Source organism: Bos taurus, chromosome 2, assembly GCF_002263795.3.
Source record: "Bos taurus isolate L1 Dominette 01449 registration number 42190680 breed Hereford chromosome 2, ARS-UCD2.0, whole genome shotgun sequence".
Lineage (NCBI taxonomy): Eukaryota > Metazoa > Chordata > Mammalia > Artiodactyla > Bovidae > Bos > Bos taurus.
The window spans coordinates 124,282,584-124,304,182 of record NC_037329.1 but is presented as its reverse complement, the minus strand read 5'-3'; the positions used below and the strand labels follow the sequence as shown (position 1 = coordinate 124,304,182).

At 44.4% G+C, this 21,599-nt stretch overlaps 1 protein-coding gene across 4 annotated transcripts in view; it reads left to right on the top strand.

Annotated features, from left to right (window-relative positions):
- Positions 1 to 21,599, top strand: part of PTPRU (protein tyrosine phosphatase receptor type U) — an 88,495-nt gene that overhangs the window by 21,496 nt on the left and 45,400 nt on the right. For all 4 annotated transcript variants that reach the window (XM_005203219.5, XM_024976169.2, XM_024976162.2 and 1 more), the window contains exons 4-9: positions 4 to 85; positions 191 to 306; positions 758 to 932; positions 1,542 to 1,835; positions 16,990 to 17,298; positions 21,196 to 21,305. In XM_005203219.5, the coding sequence (XP_005203276.1) occupies positions 4 to 85; positions 191 to 306; positions 758 to 932; positions 1,542 to 1,835; positions 16,990 to 17,298; positions 21,196 to 21,305 (1,086 nt within the window). The remainder of the gene's footprint in view (positions 1 to 3; positions 86 to 190; positions 307 to 757; positions 933 to 1,541; positions 1,836 to 16,989; positions 17,299 to 21,195; positions 21,306 to 21,599) is intronic.

Sequence of the window (21,599 nt, the reverse complement as noted above, 5' to 3'; positions counted from 1 at the left end):
CAGGTGCTGTTTGAGGCCCTTGTCTCCCCAGACCGCAGGGGCTACATGGGCCTAGATGACATCCTGCTTCTCAGCTACCCCTGCGGTGAGTCCTGGCCCCGTGGGGCGCAAGGTGAGGGGTGAGGGCGGCCACGGCTCCTGCCGACAGGGGGGCGCTGGCCCAGCTTACGCCAGGGCTCTATTCCGGCAGCAAAGGCCCCGCATTTCTCCCGCCTGGGCGACGTGGAGGTCAACGCGGGCCAGAACGCCTCGTTCCAGTGTATGGCGGCAGGCCGAGCAGCGGAGGCCGAGCGTTTCCTTCTGCAGGTGAGCGGGGGTTGGGGGTGCCCGGGGTGTGTGTGTGTTGGGGGGACCTTAGCCAGCTTCTTACGAAAAGTTCAAGCTCCCTTGCGGAGGGCTGAGGCCTTCTGTCCTTCTCCAGCGCCCAAACACAGGCGTCCTGGTTCATTCTAGGCTCTCTGCCCTCTTGAGTGCCCCGTTCTTCCGACATCAGAGCGCGGCTCCAGGTTCCCCCCTCCCCGCCATCCCCCGTCTCCAACCACACCCCGCCACCAAGGCAGAGCGACCACATTCCCGTAATCGGGCCCCACACCTTCTTAGGGCAGGGCTGGTTCCAGGAATCCCACACGTCCCTGGGTAGTTTCGGGATGGCGAAATGGGGCCAGGACAGTTTACCACTCCGTTCGCCCGGGTCAGACTGAGATCTGGGCCCTTCTTCCCCGGCTCCCCTGACCCACTGGTCCCTCTCCCGGCTCAGCGACAGAGCGGGGCCCTGGTGCCCGCGGCCGGCGTGCGGCACATCAGTCACCGGCGCTTCCTGGCCACCTTCCCGCTGGTCGCCGTGAGCCGCGAGGATCAGGACCTGTACCGCTGCGTGTCCCAGGCCCCGCGTGGAGCGGGCGTCTCCAACTTCGCTGAGCTGATCGTAAAGGGTGAGCGAGCAGTCGGCCTCCGAGGAGCGGGGCGGGCGAAGGTGGGGTGGGAGTGGCTTCTACTGGGGGGCGGAGTCTCGTCGATGGGGCGTGGCCCGCGGACGGGCAGGGAAGGCCGCGTCCCACTCCTGGTGTGCTCTGACCTCCCGGGCCGGGCTCGCGGAGGGGGCGTCATTTCCTGGGAGATCCAGTCCTAATTGAAGGTCAGGGTGGGGAGGAGGTCCCTCTGAGAGGTGGGCCCGCGTGCGGACTGGGTCAAGGTGTGACCCGGGCGAGGCGGGATCGGGCTGTGGGCCTCCCAGGGTTGACCCGAACTGACAAGTGGTCAGCCCTTAGAGGCGAGGACTTCGGGATCTGGAAGGGAGTGAGGGAGAAGGTGTGAGGTGAGGGGCAAGGTCGGCTTTTGGAGTTCGGCGTCTCTTAGGGCCTGGGCATTTAGTGAGGGGAAGCAGTCTAGTCGAGGACTTGGGGGGCTGCATGAGGAGCCTAGGGTAGGGGTGAGGGACCAGGAGGGCTCTAGGGGTTTTGGGTGTTGCAGAATGAGGAACTGGGAGCCAGGGATTCATAGCGGCATCCGTCTGGCTCCGTCTTTCCCCCATCTCCTTGCAGAGCCCCCTACCCCCATTGCACCCCCGCAGCTGCTGCGCGCCGGTCCCACCTACCTCATCATTCAGCTCAACACCAACTCCATCATTGGCGACGGGCCGATCGTGCGAAAGGAGATTGAGTACCGCATGGCGCGCGGCCCGTGGGCCGAGGTGCACGCCGTCAGCCTGCAGACCTACAAGCTGTGGCACCTCGACCCCGACACGGAGTACGAGATCAGCGTGCTGCTCACGCGCCCGGGAGACGGTGGCACCGGCCGTCCGGGGCCGCCCCTCGTCAGCCGCACCAAGTGCGCAGGTGGGTGCTTCCTGGCTTCATTACCTCCTCCGGATACCCAAGTATGGACTCAGGGCAACCGAGGGGCAAAGGGCACATTCTGAGGGTAGTATGGCCTCCCTCTGTGCTTCTCAAACTTTCTGAACCATTGTGATTTTCGCTCCATCCCAGTTATGGTAAAGAAAAGGATGATAGCTAACACTTTACTCTGTGAAGGACACATGTGTGTGTGTCATATTTAAAACTCACAACAACCCCATGATCTAGGTACTCTTGTCAGTACCCATTTTACAGATGAGGTGTAAAATCTGTAACCTCTGTACAGATTATCATGAATAGAGATGTTAAGTGACTGGCTCAGAGTCACACAGCTAGTAAGTAGCAGAACAGTAAGGGATTAGAACTCTTGACTGGCTGGCTTCAGAATCTCTGTTCTTAATTCTACACTGTATCATCTAGATAAAATAAACAACTAAACAGCATAAAATAAAAGCATATTATTAAATTCTAGCTGGATTCTCTCACCTGGGCATTTAAGTCTGAGGTCTGCTTTTTCTTGTTTAAAAGGGTAAAGCATCTGTTATGAGCGATGGCACACCTGCACCAGAGGAGACTTTTTTGTTTAATCAGAAGAGAGACTGAGAACAGAATGATTTTCTTACTCTGTGATTTCAGCATTTTTGTGGTTGTTGTTGAATTTTTATTGCCATATAAAAGATTCATATGTGGTTATAAGGAAAAATACAAGAGATTTTCCTTTTCACTTTACCCTGTTTCCTGCAATGGTAACATTTTGCAAAACTGTAGTGTAATATTACTCTCAAGATACTGACATTGACAAAATCCACAGATCTTATTCAGACTTACCCAGTTTCATTTGTCCTCATTTGTGTGTATGTGTGTATATTTAGTTCCATACAGTTTATTTTAGTGTTGGTTTGTGTATCTACCACCACAGTCAAAAGATACTGAACAATTCAATCAGCTTAAGGATCCTTTGATTTGCCCTTTTGTATCATTGCTGTCCCTCCACCCCAACCCCGTGGGAACTATTAATCTGTTCTTCATTTCTAAAACATGTTGTATAGATGATAAAATCATACATTATATATATATACAGTATATAACCTTTTAGGTTTTTCTTTGGTTCAGTTCAGTTCAGTCGCTCAGTCGTGTCTGACTCTTTGCGACCCCATGAATCACAGCATGCCAGGCCTCCCTGTCCATCACCAACTCCTGGAGTTCACTCAGACTCATGTCCATCGAGTTGGTGATGCCATCCAGCCATCTCATTCTCTATTGTTCCCTTCTTCTCCTGCCCCCAATCCCTCCCAGCATCAGGTTCTTTTCCAGTGAGTCAATTCTTCGCATGATATTTATTCACTTTATTTACATGTATTTATTTCTTTTTGGCTGCACTGGGTCTTCATTGTTGCCCACGGTCTTTCTCTGATTGCTGCAAGCAGGGGATAATCTATTTGCTGTGCAAGGGTTTCTCATGGTGGTGGTGTCTCTTGTGGCACACAGACTCTAGAGCACAGGCTCAGCAGTTGTGGCAAATGGGCTTAGTTGCCCAGCAGAATATGGGATCTTCCCAGGCAAGGGATCAAACCTATGTCTCCTGCATTGGAAGTCGGATTCTTAATCACCAAACCTGCGGAGATGTCCCAGTATGTAATCTTTTGAATTGCCTTTTTAATTTGGTAATAGCTTTATTGAGATATAATCACATCTCACGCAGTTTGCTCATTAGAGTGTATAATTCAGTGGTTTTTAGTATATTCACAGAGTTGTGCAACCATCACCACAATAAATTTTAGAACATTTTCCCCTCCCTCAAAGGAAGGCTTGTATCCTTTAGCAGTCCACCCCTCCCCTCATGTCCCGTTAATACTTCCAGCCCTAGACAGCCACTAATTTATTTTTTGTCTCTATAGATTTGCCTTTCTGGACATTTTGTATATAATGGAATCATATAATATGTAGTCTTTTGTGACTGGCTTCTTTCTCGTAGCATACTTTTTCAAGGTTTGTCCATGTTGTGGCATGCTTTAGTACTTTTTATTGTTGAATAATATTCTATTGTGTAGACATACCATAATTTACTTATACATTTATCAGTTGGAAGGCATCTGCATTGTTTATACTTTTTGGTTATTATGAATGGTATTGCTATGGGTATTAATGTAGAGATTTTTGTATGGACATATGTTTTAATTTCTCCTGAGGGTATAGCATATACACATCATATGGTAATTATGTTTAACCATTTAGGAAACTGCTGGATTGCTTTGCAAAGCAGCCATTCCACTTTACATTCCCATCAGCTGTGTATGGGGGTTCCAGTATCTCTACTTATTCACTAACACTCATTATTATCTGTCTTCTGTTTATAACCCTCCTGGTGGATATGAAGTGGTGTCTCATTGTGGTTTTGCATGTCTTTGATGGTTAATGGCATCCGGTCCCATCACTTCATGGGAAATAGATGGGGAAACAGTGGAAACAGTGTCAGACTTTATTTTTTGGGGCTCCAAAATCACTGCGGATGGTGACTGCAGCCATGAAATTAAAAGACGCTTACTCCTTGGAAGGAAAGTTATGACCAACCTAGACAGTTATTCAAAAGCAGAGACATTACTTTGCCAACAAAGTTTCGTCTAGTCAAGGCTATGGTTTTTCCTGTGATCATGTATGGATGTGAGAGTTGGACTGTGAAGAAGGCTGAGCGCTGAAGAATTGATGCTTTTGAACTGTGGTGTTGGAGAAGATTCTTGAGAGTCCCTTGGACTGCAAGGAGATCCAACCAGTCCATTCTCAGCTTTGGGATTTCTTTGGAAGGAATGATGCTAAAGCTGCAACTCCAGTACTTTGGCCACCTCATGCGAAGAGTTGACTCATTGGAAAAGACTCTGATGCTGGGAGGGATTGGGGGCAGGAGGAGAAGGGGACGACAGAGGATGAGATGGCTTGATGGCATCACTGACTCGATGGACGTGAGTCTCAGTGAACTCCGGGAGTTGGTGATGGATAGGGAGGCCTGGCGTGCTGCGATTCGTGGGGTCGCAAAGAGTTGGACACGACTGAGCGACTGAACTGAACTGAACTGATGGTTAATAATATCAAACAAGTTTCATGTTCTTATTGGCCATTTGTATGCCTTCTCTGTATAAATGTCTATTCAGATCCTTTACTCATTTTTAAATTGGGTTTTTATCTTTTAATTATTGAGTTGTAAAAGTTCTTTATATATTCCAGATACTTGACCCTTATCAGATATATTTGCAAATATTTTCTTCCATTCTGTGAATTATCTTTTAATTTTCTTGATGTGTCCTTTGAAGCACAAAGGTTTTTAATTTTAATGAGGCTCAATTTATCTACTTTTTCTTTTGTTATTTGGACTTTTGATGTCACATCTAGAAAACTTTTGCCTAATCCAAAGTAAGGAAGATTTACTTTTATTTTTTTCTAAGAGTTTTATAGTTTTAGTTCTTACATTTAGGTCCTTGACACACTTTGAGTTAATTTTTGGATTTGGTGTGAGGTAGGAGTCCAATCTCATTATTTTGCTTGTGGGTGTCCAGTTGTCCCAGCACCATTTATGAAAAAGACTATTCTTTTCTCATTGAATCGTCTCAGCAGTGAGATTGACTCTTTTGGTCAGTGTAGTTCCCTGGGGATTCATCCAAGTTGTATAAATCAATAGTTCATTCCTTTTTAATGCTGAGTAATATCCCATGGTGTGGCTATACCAGAGTTTGTTTAACCATTCATCTGTTGAATGACACCTGAACTGGTCCCAGTTTTTGGCTGTTACAAGTAAAGCTGCCATGAGCATTCATGTACGAGTTTTTGCATGAACATAATTTTTCATTTTTTTCTGGGCTAAATGCCTAAGGATACAAATGATGGATCATATGGTAATTGCATATTTATTGCAGTTTTATTGAAAGCTGCCAGAGTTGGTTGTATTGTTTTATATTCTCATCAGCAATATATGAATGATCCAGGTTTCCACATCCTTGCCAGCATTTGGTGTTGTCCATTATTATTATTATTTTTTTAAAATTTTAGCCATTCTGAGATGTGTGTAGTAATATCCCATCCTGGTCTTAATTTGCCTTTCTTTAATGCCTAGTGACATTAATGGGCTTCCCTGTGGCTCACCTGGTAAAGAATCTGCCTGTAATGTGGGAGACCTGGGTTCGATCCCTGGGTTGGGAAGATCCCTCTGGAGAAGGGAAAGGCTACCCACTCCAGTATTCTGGCCTAGAGAATTCCATGGACTATATAGTCCATGGGGTTGCAGAGAGTCAGACACGATTGAGCACCTTTCACTTTCCATGCCTACTGATGTTGAACATCTTTTCATGTGCTGTTTGCCATCCGTATATCCTCTTCATGAATTATTCATGTCTTTGCCCATTTTCTAATTGGATTATTCATTTTTTATTGTTGAGCTTTGAGAATTCTTTACACATTCTAGATACTAGTCCTTTTTTGGGTATATAGTTTGTAAATATTTCCCCCTGGCTTTTAGCTTGTCTTTTTCCTCCTCTTCACCTGGGCTTTCATGGAATAATCATTTTAAATTTTTATGAGGGCCAGTTTATCAAAACTTCCTTTTATGAACTATGCTTTTAGTGTCAAATTTAAGAACTCCTTGCATTGCCCTAGATTCTGAAGATTTTCTTCTATTCTTTTTTTTTAAATAAAAGTGTTATAGTTTTACAAATAAATCCATGATCCATTTTGAGTTAACTTTTAGATAAGCTACAGAATTTGGTTGAGGTTTATTTTTTTGCCAATGAATATTCATGTGTTTTTAAGAGCTGATCTGAGAACCATCTAAATCACAGTTTAATGCCGCACTTGGAGAGACCCTTGGGTGGTGGGTAAGAGTATTCTAGGGGAGATTACCTTCTAGCTGAAGGACCTGTGTCAGATTAACCTCTCCAACTTTAGTCCTGTTGTTTTATAAAAGGGGATAATAATAATGTTTACAGGGTAAATGTGAAGATTCATTCAACACATGTTTATTGAGTGCCTATTATTAGTCAGATACTGTTTAGTTGCTAGGGATATAAGACTGTGACCAAGATAGACAAAGGCTGCTAGTGTATGAGTTCCTCATGCCCAAACTGCATGGAACTCACATTCTGGCGGGTAGTTGGTGTTCAGTCACTAAGTCGTGTCTTTGTGAGCTCATGGGCTGCAGCACACCAGGCTTCCCTGTCTTTCGCTGTCTCCCAAAGTGTGCTCAAACTCATGTCCATTGAGTCGATGATGCCATCCAACCAACTCATTCTCTGTTGCCCCCTTCTCCTCCTGCCTTCGGTCTTTCCCAGCATCAGGGTCTTTTTCAGTAAATAGACTCTTTGCATCAGGTGGCCAAAGTATTGGAGCTTCAGCTTCAGCATCAGTCCTTCAAATGAATATTCAGGGTTGATTTCCTTTAGGATGGACTGGTTGGATCTCCTTGCAGTCCAAGGGGCTCTCAAGAGTCTTCTCCAACACCACAGTTGGAAGGCATCAATTCTTTGGTGCTCAGCTTTCTTTATGGTCCAACTCTCACATACATGACTACTAGAAAAACCATAGCTTTGATTATATGGACCTTTGTCAGCAAAATGATGTCTCTTCTTTTTAATATGCTGTCTAGATTTGTCATAACTTTTCTTCCAAGGAGCAAGCGTCTTTGAATTTCATGGCTGCAGTCACCATCCTCAGTGATTTTGGAGCCCAGGAAAATAAAGTGTCACTGTTTCCGTTTTTTCCTCATCTATTTGCCATGAAGTGATGGGACCGGATGCCATGATCTTAGGTTTTTGAATGCTGAGTTTTAAGCCAGCTTTTTCATTCTCCTCTTTCACCTTCATCAAGAGGTTCTTTAGTTCCTCTTCACTTTTTGAAATTAGGTGGAAGTCATCTGCATATCTGAGGTTGTTGATATTTCTCCCAGCAATCTTGATTCCAGCTTGTGATTCATTCAGCCTGACATTTTGCATGATGTACTCTACATGTAAGTTAAATAAGCAGGATGACAATAGATAGCCTTGATGTACTCCTTTCTCAATTTGGAACCAGCCTGTTGTTCCATGTCCAGTTCTAACTGTTGCTTCTTGACCTGCATACAGGTTTCTCAAGAGGCAGGTAAGGTGGTCTGGTATTCCCATCTTTATAAGAATTTTCCACAGTTTGTTATGATTTACACAGTCAAAGACTTTGGCATAGTTAATGAAGCAGAGGTTTTTCTGGAATTCTCTTGCTTTTTCTATGATCCACTGGAAATTGGCAGTTTGATCTCTGGTTCCTCTGCCTTTTATAAATCCAACTTGTACATCTGGAAATTCCCAGTTTCGTACTGAGAGCTAGCGTGGATGATTTTGAGCATTACCTTGCTAACATGTGAAATGAGTGCAATTGTGAGGTACTTTAAACATGCTTTGGCATTGCCTTTCTTTGGGATTGGAATGAAAACTGACCTTTTCCAGTCCTGTGGCCACTGCTGAGTTTTCCACATTTGCTGGCATATTGAGTACAGCACTTTAACAGTATCATCTTTTCAGATTTTCAGTAGCTCTACTGGAATTCTATCATTTCCACTAACTTTGCTTGTAGTAATGCTTCCTAAGACCCACTTGACTTCATGCTCCAGGATGTCTGGGTTTAGGTGAGTGACCCCACCTTTGTGGTTATCCACGTCAAGACCTTTATTGTACAGTTCTTGTATTCTTGCCACCTCTTAATCTCTTCTGCTTCTGTTAGGTCTTTACCATTTCTCTCCTTTATTGTGCCCATCTTTGCATGAAATGTTCCCTTGGTATCTCTTAATTTTCTTAAAGATATCTCTAGTCTTTCCCATTCCATTGTTTTCCTCTATTTCCTTGCATTGATCACTGATCTTATCTCTCCTTGCTATTCTTTGGAACTCTGCATTCAGTTGGGTATACATCTTTTCCTTTCTCCTTTGCCTTTCACTTCCGTTCTTTTGGCAGCTATTTGTTAAGGCCTCCTCGGACAGCCATTTTGTCTTCTTGCATTTCTTTGTCTTTCTGGCAGGAGGAAGTAGTAAACAAGTGGAATATATAGATTGTCAGTTGATGATCAGGGTTGTGAAGAACAAGCAGAAAGGGGGAGGGTATGAGGTTTGGAGAACTGTTATTTCAAAAAGGCTCAGGGACTGTTTTACCCGAGAAGGTGACATTTGAGCAGAGACCTGAAGGAGGTAAGGGACAGAGCCACACACAGGAAGCTAGAGGAATTGCTGGGGGAAGGGGCGTTCTAGGCTGACCTAATAGCAGGGAGTTCGGTAGTATGCTTGGCATATGTGAGGAGCAGCAAGGAGACCAGTATAACTGTGGTCTAGTGACTGAGGGGAGCTGGCAGGAGAGGAGGTCAAAGTCATACTGGGGATATGGACCCAGAGCCATTTTACTCTGGATGGGCTGGGGGACCATTGCAGGTTTGGAGAGCAGGAGTGACATCACCTCCTATGTTTACAAGGATCACTTTTGTCCTTTTGTGGAGAACAGATTCTAGGAGGGCGAAGGGATCAGAGGAGAGACCAGTGAGGAAGCTACTGCAACAAGTCAGCTGGGAGATGGTGGAGGCTGAGAGCTGGGAGGAAGTGGTGGCGGTGGTGAAAGTGGTTAGATTCTGGGTTTGTTTTGAAGGCAGAGCTAACTGCATTTGTTGATGGATTGGATATGCAGTGAGAGAGCGAAATAGAAGTCAAGGATGGCTCCAAGGCGTTTTGCTTGAGCAGCCGAAAGAATGGAGTTATCATTTACTGCAAGGGAGCAGACTGTGGAAGGAGCAGGTGTGACGAGGTGCCATAGATCAGGAGTTCTGTGTTGGAAATGTTGACTTTGAGATGCCTATTAGACGTTCAAATGGAGATATCCATCAGGCGGATGGATTTACGAGTGTGGGGTTTAGGGAAGAGGTTTGGGCGGCAGATATAAATTTGAAAGTCGTCAGTATAGACATGGTGTAGATGATATTTAAAGCCATGAGACTGGATGAGATCTTTTATGCTGGTAGTTCTTAGTGGGGGTGATTTTGTCTCCCAGGAGTCATCTGCAGTGTCTGGTTGTCACAACTGGGGGTGGGGTGCTAATGGCATCTTAGGGATAGAGGAAGCCAGAGAAGGTGATAAATATCCTACGGTGTATAAGCAGCCTCTTCAACAAAAAATTATCTAGTCTGAGATGTCAGTAATGCCAAGGTTGAGAACCCCTGATTTAGTCCTTAGATTTTAGGGAATAAGTGTAGATGGAAAAGAGAGGAGCAGTGAAGCCTGAATTGTGCAACCCTCTAGTTTTGGATTAACTAGAGGTGACTGCATGTAAATGTATTAAATGCCTGTGAAGCTGAGTGCCTAACTCACAGTGAACACTCAGTGAATGACAACTATTATTGTTATGGTGTTTTTAACTCTTCAAGGCCAGTTCTGGTTAGGTACTTGGTATGAAAGAAATCAGAGCCTGGGGTGCACAGAGAGTCTCTCTTTCACTCCTGTTGGTGTGCACATGAGGGGATGGAAGCCCAGAGATGGGAAGGCACTTGCCTGTGACTATACAGTAAGTTAAGAACCCAAGTTTCATGGTGACAGCTATTGATCATTCCCGTTTTACAGATGAGAAAATTGAAATTTCGAGTTAGTCACTGGCCCAAATCGACACAGTGAGTCCATAGCAGAGTCCGAACCAAGGTTTGAATGTCCTGACTTCCAGTCTCATGTTGGAAACCACCGCCACCACCTTACTACCAGTAAGAGTTGCATAGCTGCCATCGTGGGCTGAGTACCCGCTCTGTGCCAGGCACTGCTAAACACTTTACATGGCCTGGCTGGGACAGAAGCTGTTAAATTAGCAGGGACCAGGCAGACAGGATCCAAACAACTCAGCCTGCTCCTCTTAATCACATGTTTCTCTTCGTTTGCATCACCACCCCCTCTTTGCTTAGGCGCCTTGACCCATAGTTTTGCTGTTGGCCAGCTGTGTTGTCATCTCTTTGGGCTCCATGAAACTCCCCTCCCACAGTATTATTTACTGTAAAAACAATAATATAACGCCAGTAGAGGCATTTAAAAGAAATCACTCTAAATCTCACCATCCTAGCCCAACAGCTGTTTTAGTTTTCCTGCCTCCTGCAAATCTCTGCCCATATGCCTACAGTACACATTTCACACCCCTTGTCATTGGGATGTGGAAAGTGTTCTGCACTCTACTTCCTTTTCTTGGTGTTGTTACTTGTGTTATGTTGTTTATAATTGTGTTTATTGTCTGTAGGAGTCCACTGAGTGTCTCCATATGGCTGGGCTATTTGCCTCTAGATTTTTATTATTGTGAATAATACTGTATTGAAAAACTTAGTGCTGATCATGCTATATTCCCCCCTTGAATTATTTCTTTCACGTAAGTAGTCAGAGGTGATTTAAGGAAGGGCTTTGATGTATATTGCTTTAAAAAGTGGTTGTACTAATTTATACTGCTGCTATTTGGGCTTCCATGGTGGCTCAGACGGTTAAGTGTCTGCCTACAATGCGGGAGACCTGGGTTCGATCCCTGGGTCGGGAATTTCCCCTGGAGAAGGAAATGGCAATCCACTCCAGTACTCTTACCTGGAAAATCCCATGGACGGAGGAGCCTGGTAGGCTGCAGTCCGTGGGGTTGCAAAGAGTTGGATACGACTGAGCGACTTCACTTCACTTCATAAAGGGTGCTGCTATATATAAGGGTATATCTTATCCTTGTTGTTGTTCAGTCGCTAAATCACGTGTGACTCGGCGACCCCATGGACTGAAGCATTCCAGGCTTCTCTGTCCTCCACTATCTCTCAGAGTTTGTTCAAACTCATGTCCATTGAGTTGATGATGCCCATCCAACCATCTCATCCTCTGTCGTCCCCTTCTCCTCTTGCCCTCAATCTTTCCCAGCATCAGGGTCTTTTCCAATGAGCTGGCTCTTTGCATCAGGTTGGCCAAAGTATTGGAGCTTCAGCTTCAGCATCAGCCCTTCCAATGAATATTCAGAGTTGATTTCCTTTAGGATTGACTGGCTTGATCTCCTTGCAGTCCAAGGGACCTCAGGAGTCTTCTCTAGCACCACAGTTCGAAAGCATCAATTCTTTAGCACTCAGCCTTCTTTATGGTCCAACTCTCACATCCATACATGACTACTGGGAAAACCATAGCTTTGACTATATGGACTTTTGTCAGCAAAGTGATGTCTGTGCTTTTTAATACACTGTCTAGATTTGTCATAGTTTTTCTCCCAAGGAGCAAACATCTTTTATTTTCGTGGCTACAGACACCGTATCTCACCATTAACGTGCACATATTAATTAACTCCTATGAGTTAGACTCACACCATCTCATGTAACTCTCACACTGCTCTTCAAAGTAGGTGTTATTATATCTCCATTTTTTAGTTAAAGAACTTGGTGTTCAAAGGGAGTTAAATCACTTCCCTGAAGTCACAGAACTAATGAAATGTGGGGATAGGATTTGAACTCTGCTGTACCCAATCCCACTCCAAAGCCCCTTCCTCAAGCAACAGTTAATATTTCAGGGTTATTGAGTGCTCCTTAGCATCATTAAAATCAACGCATTGGGGGCTAATTTAACAGATGTTAACTGTTAGCCTTCTTGTTTAAAAAAAAAAAATGTGCATTTAGACCTTTGACCTCTGAGTGGCCTACAGCCCTGTGGAATTTAGAGGGTTGGGGCTTTGAGGCCCCCAGGTTCTGTTTCGCCAGTGTATGCTGGCAGCCGAAGAGCGTGTGTCTGGGTGCCAGATGGTTTTTGGAAACACAGAGAGACTCATGAATTCACACCCCTCAATCAACATATCAGCCTGTAGTCAACAAACTATTTGAGCCTCTGGATCTGCCCAAATTTGTTCAGGGTGGGGAGAGAAAGAAAAAGTGCGCTTTCTTCTCAGAGACCCCTCTGTCTAGCCAGCAGGAAGGGGGCTAGCATAGCTGTTGGAGAATGAAATACTTAAGCATGAGGGTGAAAGTTTCAATCTTCAAGTTAGAGGTTACCATTTTGTGCCCTGAAAACTGTTGTTTTTTTTTCTTTTTTCTTTTGGCTGTGAGGAATCTTAGTTCCCCGACCAAGGATCAAACCTGCACCCCCTGCATTGGAAGTGTGGAGTCCTAACCATTGGAACACCAGGGAGGTCCCCTGGCAAAATGGTTTGAAAAAAAAAAACCCGAGTAGGTTGCCAGTATTTAAAAATCTGGAGATTTCACACAAAAAATTGGAATTTCTGGCTTCATTAATGGGAAGATCTGGCAACCTGGCCCGGAACTGAGCGGCAGCTGCTCCTTTTGGTTGAGACGCTTACCATCTCATTGGTCATGGTCCCAGCCCAGCCTGTGTCACCGGTTTGCAGTTGATGGTTCGTGTCCTTGTCTGAACGCTGCAGGAAGGTGAAGGAAGCAGTGTGCTTCCACCAAACCTGGAAGGATGGTAAAGGCTGTGGAGCAGGTTTTCCCAGGGGTGGGGATGATGTGAGCAGAGCTTCAGGGAACCGAGATCCACTCTCACTAGTGCAAGTAAATCCATGGTACTTGGCTTTAGTAGACAGAGACACAGACAGAGGCACAGACACAGACACCCTGGGACAGGACACGTCGGGCAGCCAGGACCAGAGCCAGAAAGTCTCAGGAAATAAAGCAAAGACCTCTGAACAAGATGGCAGAGTGACTGCAGAGTGAACACACACAAAACTCACCCATTCCTTTCTAAACAGATAAGAACAATGAGTTATAACAAAACTATATAGAAAAGCATTAGGAGAATCTCCATGGCCCAGGAACAGCAGAGAAAAGACAAGTGTGGTAAGTGGGCTTGCAGTTAGCAGCCCTCAAGATGCAGTGAGCAGGGAATCAGCCTATTAACGTTTTTGTCGGGTGAGGATCGGGTCTGCCTTGTTGTGGGGATAAGAGAGCCAGGCTCTCTGTAAGAAGTCAAGAGGTAAGCCTTACTCTCAGGTGCCGAAATCTCTCAGTGGCATTCTGATGTATGGCTGGAGACGGCCACTTGCCTCTGGTCCAGGGAAGGAAGGAAAGTTGCACTGTGCTGGCCAGTGCACCTACCCATCCGCTCACAAGTGAGGAGCAGCCTGATGTTTCTCTCTGCATTGTCTTTGTAAGGAGCATCCTGAGCAAATTAATCATGTGAAAACGATAATAGGGTCATACTTAATCATCTTAAGAGGCCAAGCACTAGGACTTTCTTTCCTGTTTATTAAGGTGTGTCCTGATATCCTCTAACTGGGGACACTTGGCAGGTGTCACAGAACCTGCACAGTCAGAGGGCAAGAGAGAAGAGGATCATTAGTAATTGTGGCTTCGTCCGTCATGTTATAGATGAGGAAATTGACACCCAGAGATTTACTTAGGATTGCACAGCTGCTCAGTGCAGATGCAGGACTGGGGCCTGAGCCCCCAAGTAAAGAAGCCTCGATTTCTTTACTTATAAAATGTGGATAACATTCTGGTCCTATAGAATCCTCAAGAGGCTATGAAGCACAGTAATATGCACTTGCCTTATGTCAGAGAAGGCAATGGCACCCCACTCCAGTACTCTTGCCTGGAAAATCCCATGGACGGAGGAGCCTGGTAGGCTGTAGTCCATGGGGTCGCTAAGTTGGACAAGACTGAGCGACTTCACTTTACCTTTTCACTTTCATACATTGGAGAAGGAAATGGCAACCCACTCCAGTGTTCTTGCCTGGAGAATCCCAGGGACTGGGGAGCCTGGTGGGCTGCCGTCTATGGGGTCGCACAGAGTCAGACACAACTGAAGCGACTTAGCAGCAGCAGCAGTATGTTGGGTAGCTGCCTCTCCAGAGGCATTGGTGTGGTTAATTAATTAATTTTTAAAAAGATATCCTTTTTATTCATTTGGAGAAGGCTTTTGAGAGTCCCTTGGACTACAAGGAGATCCAATCAGTCCATCCAAAAGGAAATCAGTCCTGAACATTCATTGGAAGGACTGATATTGAAGCTGAAACTCCAATACCTTGGCCACCTGATGCAAAGAGCTAACTCATTTGAAAAGACCCTGATGCTGGGAAAGATTGAAGGCGGGAAGAGAAGGGGACAACAGAGGATGAGATGGTTGGGTGGCATCAACGACTCAATGTGCATGAGTTTGAGTAAACTCTGGGAGCTGGTGATGGACAGGGAGGCCTGGCGTGCTGCAGTCCATGGGGTCGCAAAGAGTCGGACACAACTGAGCAACTGAACTGAACTATTATTCATTTATTATTTATTTATTTGGCTTAATTTAAACTTATTTATTTTAATTGGAGGCTAATTACTTTACAATATTGTATTGGTTTTGCCATACATCAACATGAATCCACCACGAGTGTACACAGGCTCCCCATCCTGAACCCCCCTCCCACCTCCCTCCCCTTACCATCCCTCTGGGTCATCCCAGTGCACCAGCCCCAAGCATCCTGTATCCTGCATCAAACCTGGACTGGCGATTCGTTTCTTATATGATATTATACGTGTTTCAATGCCATTCTCCCAAATCATCCCACCCTCTCCCTCTCCCACAGAGTCCAAAAGACTGTTCTATACATCTGTGTCTCTTTTGCTGTCTCGCATACAGGGTTGTCATTACCATCTTTCTAAATTCCATATATATGTGTTAGTATACTGTATTGGTGTTTTTCTTTCTGGCTTACTTCACTCTGTATCATAGGCTCCAGTTTCGTCCACCTCATTAGAACTGATTCTATTATTTATTTTTAAAATATTTTACTTATTTGGCTGTGCTAGATCTTAGTTGGACGTGGGATCTTTGATCTCTGTAACAGCATGCGAGGGTCTAGTTCCCTGACCAGGGATCGGACCCGGTTACCTGCATTGGGAAGTGGAGTCTTAGCCACTGGATCATCAAGGAAGTTTCCTGGTTTATTTTTATGTATTTTTAGTTTTTGGACAGTGAATTCCTCGTGCGGAGGCAGAGTAGTGGTGGCTGAGAGCGTGGGTTCTGAAGCCGGCCTGTCAGGTTTGGATTCCAGCTTCACTACTTACTGTCTGTGTGGCAGTCAGCAAGGTTACTTAATCTCTCCTGTGTGCCTCTATTTCTACATGCACGACAAGGCTAATAATGGCAGCTTTCTGTTAGATTACAGGGAAGGTTAAATGAGATAAAGCATTTTAAAGCCTCTAGAGCAATGTTTGGCACAGACAAAGCCCCCAAGAATGTTTACAGCCATCATCATCATCATCTTTATAGAACAGATTGTATTTCCCTTTTTTCTTTGGCAGCCAGGGAACTCATCACCTAATTTGAGCCTTATATTTATAGCTCCATGTGGGACCTAATGGCATGCATTTCTATTTTCCTAACATTCTCTGGCATTATTTAGCTATTTGGCTCTCATTTCCCCCATTATGCTGACTTCTCTGTATTATTATATTGTACATATTACTGTAAACTGTTTTAGAACAAGTTTGGAATTAACAGAGAATGAAGAAAAATACAACAGTTGGTTGGTTCAGACTGTCTTAACTTCCTTCAGAAGGAATTTGGAATAGGAAGTAAACTGTATTATTAAAAAAATTATAGCTAATATTTTTGATGGCTTACTGTGTATTGGAGCTTCCCTCATAGCTCAGTTGGTAAAGTATCCGCCTACCATACAGGAGACCCTGGTTCAATGCCTGGGTCGGGAAGATCCCCTGGAGAAGGGAAAGGCTACCCACTCCAGTATTCTAGCCTGGAGAATCCCATGGACTGTATAGTCCATGGGTCACAAAGAGTCGGGTATGACTGAGCCACTTTCACATTGTGTATTAGCCATTGCTACACGTGCTTTGCATGTTTTACCTTAAACCTCACAGCCATCCTATGAGATCGAGCCTATTATCCCATTTTGCAGATGAGGAAACTAAGGCTCAGAGAGATAAAGTGACTTAGCCAGTAGTTGTCAGCTGCAAGCGACAGAGCCAGTATTCAGATGTGGGCCTGCCTGACTCCAAAACATACACTTTATTCCCTTTTTGCTGCACTGAGGGGTCTCTTGGACTCTTGGGGGCAAATGAGGGTTGAAACTAGTCAGCTGCCTGATGTTTTCTCTCTAATCCTACTTCTCCTCCTATTTCTTCTACCCTTTCTGTTACTCGGATTCCCCAGAGCCCATGAGGGCCCCCAAAGGCCTGGCTTTTGCTGAGATCCAGGCCCGCCAGTTGACCCTGCAGTGGGAACCGCTGGGCTACAACGTGACCCGTTGCCACACCTACTCGGTGTCCCTGTGCTATCACTACACCCTGGGCAGCAGCCACAACCAGACCGTCCGGGAGTGTGTGAAGATGGAGCGGGGTGTCAGCCGCTACACCATCAAGAACCTACTGCCCTACCGGAATGTCCACGTGCGGCTCGTCCTCACTAACCCCGAGGGGCGCAAAGAGGGCAAGGAAGTCACCTTCCAGACAGACGAGGACGGTAAGAGGCCTCCTGATCCCTGGTGCCCACAGACGCTACGTGTCTGAGACTGAAATTCCTGTAGGAGATTTTTTGCTTAGGTTTAAGCCGACTGTATGGTAACAGAGTAATGATACTAATATCTGTTCCTTGGAAGACTTTGGGTAAAACTGGTATAATTTCTTCCTTAAAATGTTTGGGAACATTTACCAGGGAAGTCATTTCGACCTGGGGTTTTCATTGTGGCAGGGTTTTTAATAACAATTTTAATTTTCAAAATAGATATTGGAATATTCAGACTTTCTAGTCTTTGTATAAGTTTTGGTGTACTGAGTTTTTAAGGGATTTGATCATTTCACTTAAATTTTCAACTATCTTGACATAAAGTTGGCTATAATATTCTCTTGTTATATTTACTGAATGTCTGAAGGATCTATTATGCTATCCCCTTTTGCATGCCTGATATTGGAAATTTGTATCTTCTCTTTTTTTCTCATGTTTGTTCTTGGTAAGAGTATATACATTTTATTAATCTTTACAAAGAGCCAAATTTTGGCCTAGTTTATTTTTTTAATTTTATACTTTCGTTCTGTTCTATTTCTTTTTAAAAATGCTTTCTTTGCATTTGATCAGCTGTTCTTTTAGTTTTTTGATATGGAAGCTTGTTAGATCATTGATTTTGAGCCTGTCTTCATTTCTAATATATGCATTTAAAGCTATAAATTTCCCTCAGCCCTGCTTTAGCTTTATCACACAAGTTTTGCTATATCCTATCTTCAGTATCATTCAGTTTAAAATATTTTCTGATTTCTGTTATGATTCATTCTTTGACCCAAGGGTTATTTAGAATTATGTTGTTTGATTTCTGACTGGGATTTCTCTAATTATCTTTTTGTTATTGATTTCTGGCTTACACTATAGTCAGAGTACACGCTCTAATTTTGGTCTTTTGAAATTTGATCCATGCTTTATGGCCTGATACATGGTTGTGAGTGAGTGAGTCTTTCAGTCCGACTCTGCGACCCCATGGACTATACAGTCTATGGAATTCTCCAGCCCAGAATAGTGGAGTGGGTAGCAGTTCCCTTTTCCAGGGGATCTTCCCAACCCGGGGATCAAACCCAGGTCTCCTGCATTGCAGGTGGAATCTTTACTAGCTGAGCCACCAGCGATATATGGTTAAATTCTAGTAAATGTTCCATATCTACTTGAAAAAAATGTGCATTCTGTCATTGTTGAGTGTACTGTTCCACTTATATCAAGCTCACATTCATTAGTTTCAGAACGCTTTTTATATATTAATGCACACGCACCTCACGACAACCCTGTCTGGCTGTTTACTGTTACCATTCCTGTTTTGCCGATGAGGTCCCATTACTAGTAGATGGGTAGCAGAGCTGGGTTTCAAACCTGGCCATCTGTTTGAGAGCTGTTTTTCTTAACAGCTACATTCTAATCTCAGCACAGGTCCAAAGCCTTCCTCCAGATTGCTGTAAATCCCCAGGTATCCCTAAGCTCCTTGGTTAATAGTTTTTTTGTTTGTTTGTTTCCTCACATGTACAATTTTCTGTCTGCACAGCAGTGGCCCAGATATAAAATTCAAGGCCTTTCTCAATTTCCAGAAAACCCCACTCACCTGAGGAAGCGTGTATGCCCTGTGCCCTGCACTGATGAGGGTTTGCTGGGGGTGGGAGTGAAGTCTGGAGGGGTTTACCCTAAATCATTGTAAATGTAGGGGAGGAGAAACTTAACTTTTTTCTCCTAACCTATCTGAGGTTCATTGGCTCAGATCCTGTAAATTGACTGAGCAAAGATAGATTAACAAGATAAAAATATTAAACAAATTTTTGTTATAAATTCTATTTATTTTTTGTTATATATTCTTAAAAATTGAAGTGTGGTTAATTTGCAATATTGTGTTAGTTTTAGGCATAAGCAAAGGGATTCAGTTTATTATATATAATAAAATAAATTTTATTAATCTTTCAAAAGCTTATATAATGTATATATGTATGAATATATACACACATATATATATTCAGATTATTTTCCATTATAGGAAACAGGAGTTTATGAACACACGCTTTGCATATAATAGGGAGTACTCAGTGATGAGTAACTGAAAGGAGTGGTAAGAACTTGGGTTTATAAAGCATCTTAACCCAAGAACAATGAATTTTTAGAAAAGTGACAAGACAAAAGAAAAGGACTTCAAACTTCTAGGGGCCGCAAATTAGGGGAAATCAAATGTATGGGGAAACTAATGGTGGTCAGTAAAGTTTGTTATGTAGATTCCTCTGGGCTAATAAGGGTCCAGAGGTTTCTCCATGATTAACTTCTGTCCTACCAGGTCGGGGGGTGGGGCACCTGTGCAAATGTATGTCCTACTTTTAGGCAAATAGGGGAAAGGTAGAGAATTTTTTCTTGTGTATGCTCCTATATTGCCTTCTCAGTTCAACTCAAGATAATCCTTATTCCAAGTGACATATTTTGGGGTAGCATGTACTCAGAATTCTCTCCAGTAGGAGGTGTTGTCAGCATTGGGAGTTTAGTCCTTCCAATAGGACTGTAGCTGTGGTTTTACCTTTTCTGATCAGTGTATATTCTTTTTATGACTGGCTTCTCTGTCTCAGCTTTATGCTTGAGGGATTCAGCCAAGTTGCGTGTACAGTTCTAGAGAATTTATTCTCATTGCTGAATAATCCATTATGTGAATATTTATTCATCCTATTTACTATTGTTAGGCATTTGGGTTGCTTTCAACTATTTTACATTGGAGAAGGAAAAGGCAACCCACTCCAGTGGTTCTTGCCTGGAAAATCCCAGGGACAGAGGTGGGCTGCTGTCTGTGGGTCGCACAGGGTCAGACATGACTGAAGCAACTTAGTGGCAGCGGTGGCGGCAACTATTTTAAATTGTGCTGCAAATAAAATTCTTGTAGATTCTTTTTTTTTTTTTGAAGATCTACACAATTTTGATGGGTTTATGCCTAGGAGTGGAACAGCTAGATTTCAGGGTTTGTGTTCATAATGAGATATATCCAGTTTTCTCAAGCGGTTGTGTTGAATTACACTCCCACTAGCAGTGTGTGAAAATTTCAGTTGCTCTGCATCCTCACCAGCACTTGGAATTGTCTTTTTCCTTTTAACGTTTTGGTGGGTGAATAGTGGAATTGCCTGGTTAACTTAATTTTAACCCAAGGTTCTTGAGCTGTTATCTTGGTTTCCGCCTTCCCCTATCTTAGAAGTTCAGCTTCCGCACAAAGGTTTATCAAAGTGTTTTCCCAAACAAAGGAGGCCATTCTCTTCCTAGAGGAAATTCCTTGAGCCAGCTGTGAAGATGATACCTTAAAACAAAAACAAAACAAAACCATATCTGAAAGGGCTTCTGCTGAAATGTTGACAGTGTTTATCTCTGGGTGATGGAACTGTCGGTACCATTACTTTTCTTTATGCTTATTTTGATTTTCTACATTGAACATATTGTTTGTGTAATTAGTAATTTTCAGACAAGAAAACATCTCCACCCATAATCCTGCCACTGTAAGGCAGTTGTTTTCATTTTTCTGGCAAATGTCTGTATTTTCTGAAAACCACTCAGCTGGAACAAAATAGGAGCATTCATTCTTCCTGAGAAATGCCTCCTGCACAGTAATGAAAATGCCAGCTGCCCTTTTTGAGCGCTCAGACGTAGGCCGGACCATATGAGAGTGCTGATAGGTATTTGCCTTGGGGCTTTATGTACATCACATCATTTAATTCTGGTCGAGGAGGTGTTGTTATCATCCCCATTTCACAGGTGAAGAAGCCAAGGCTCAGAGAGGCTGAGTGGTCCAAGCGTCCCAGCTAGGAGATGGCAAGGCTGGAATCTGGTTCCAAAGCTTGCTTTTCCCTGCCCCGTGTCATCTTTCCCTCGCAGTGCCTGGCGGGATTGCGGCTGAGTCCCTGACCTTCACTCCGCTGGAGGACATGATCTTCCTCAAGTGGGAGGAGCCCCAGGAACCCAATGGCCTCATCACTCAGTATGAGGTGGGTTGGGCCCTGGTGGACGGTGGGCCCACAGGTTGGAGAGGGCAGTGTGTGGGGTGGGAGAACAGAGGTGATCATTGGAGTTCCTTCAGCTGTGGCTGGGGTCCATACCCTATGGGTGATGGGGGACCTGAAGGCAGAAGGCAAAGGTACCCAGAGGCCTGGGCTGAGGGTACCCACGGTTCCCCCAAGCCTCCGCCTTTGCCCAGCCATTTCCCTGGCTCACCTGAACCATGATGGGTGGGAGGCTACTTCCCCACCCCTGAGCCTGCCTCTTGCCCATTCTGCCCCTAG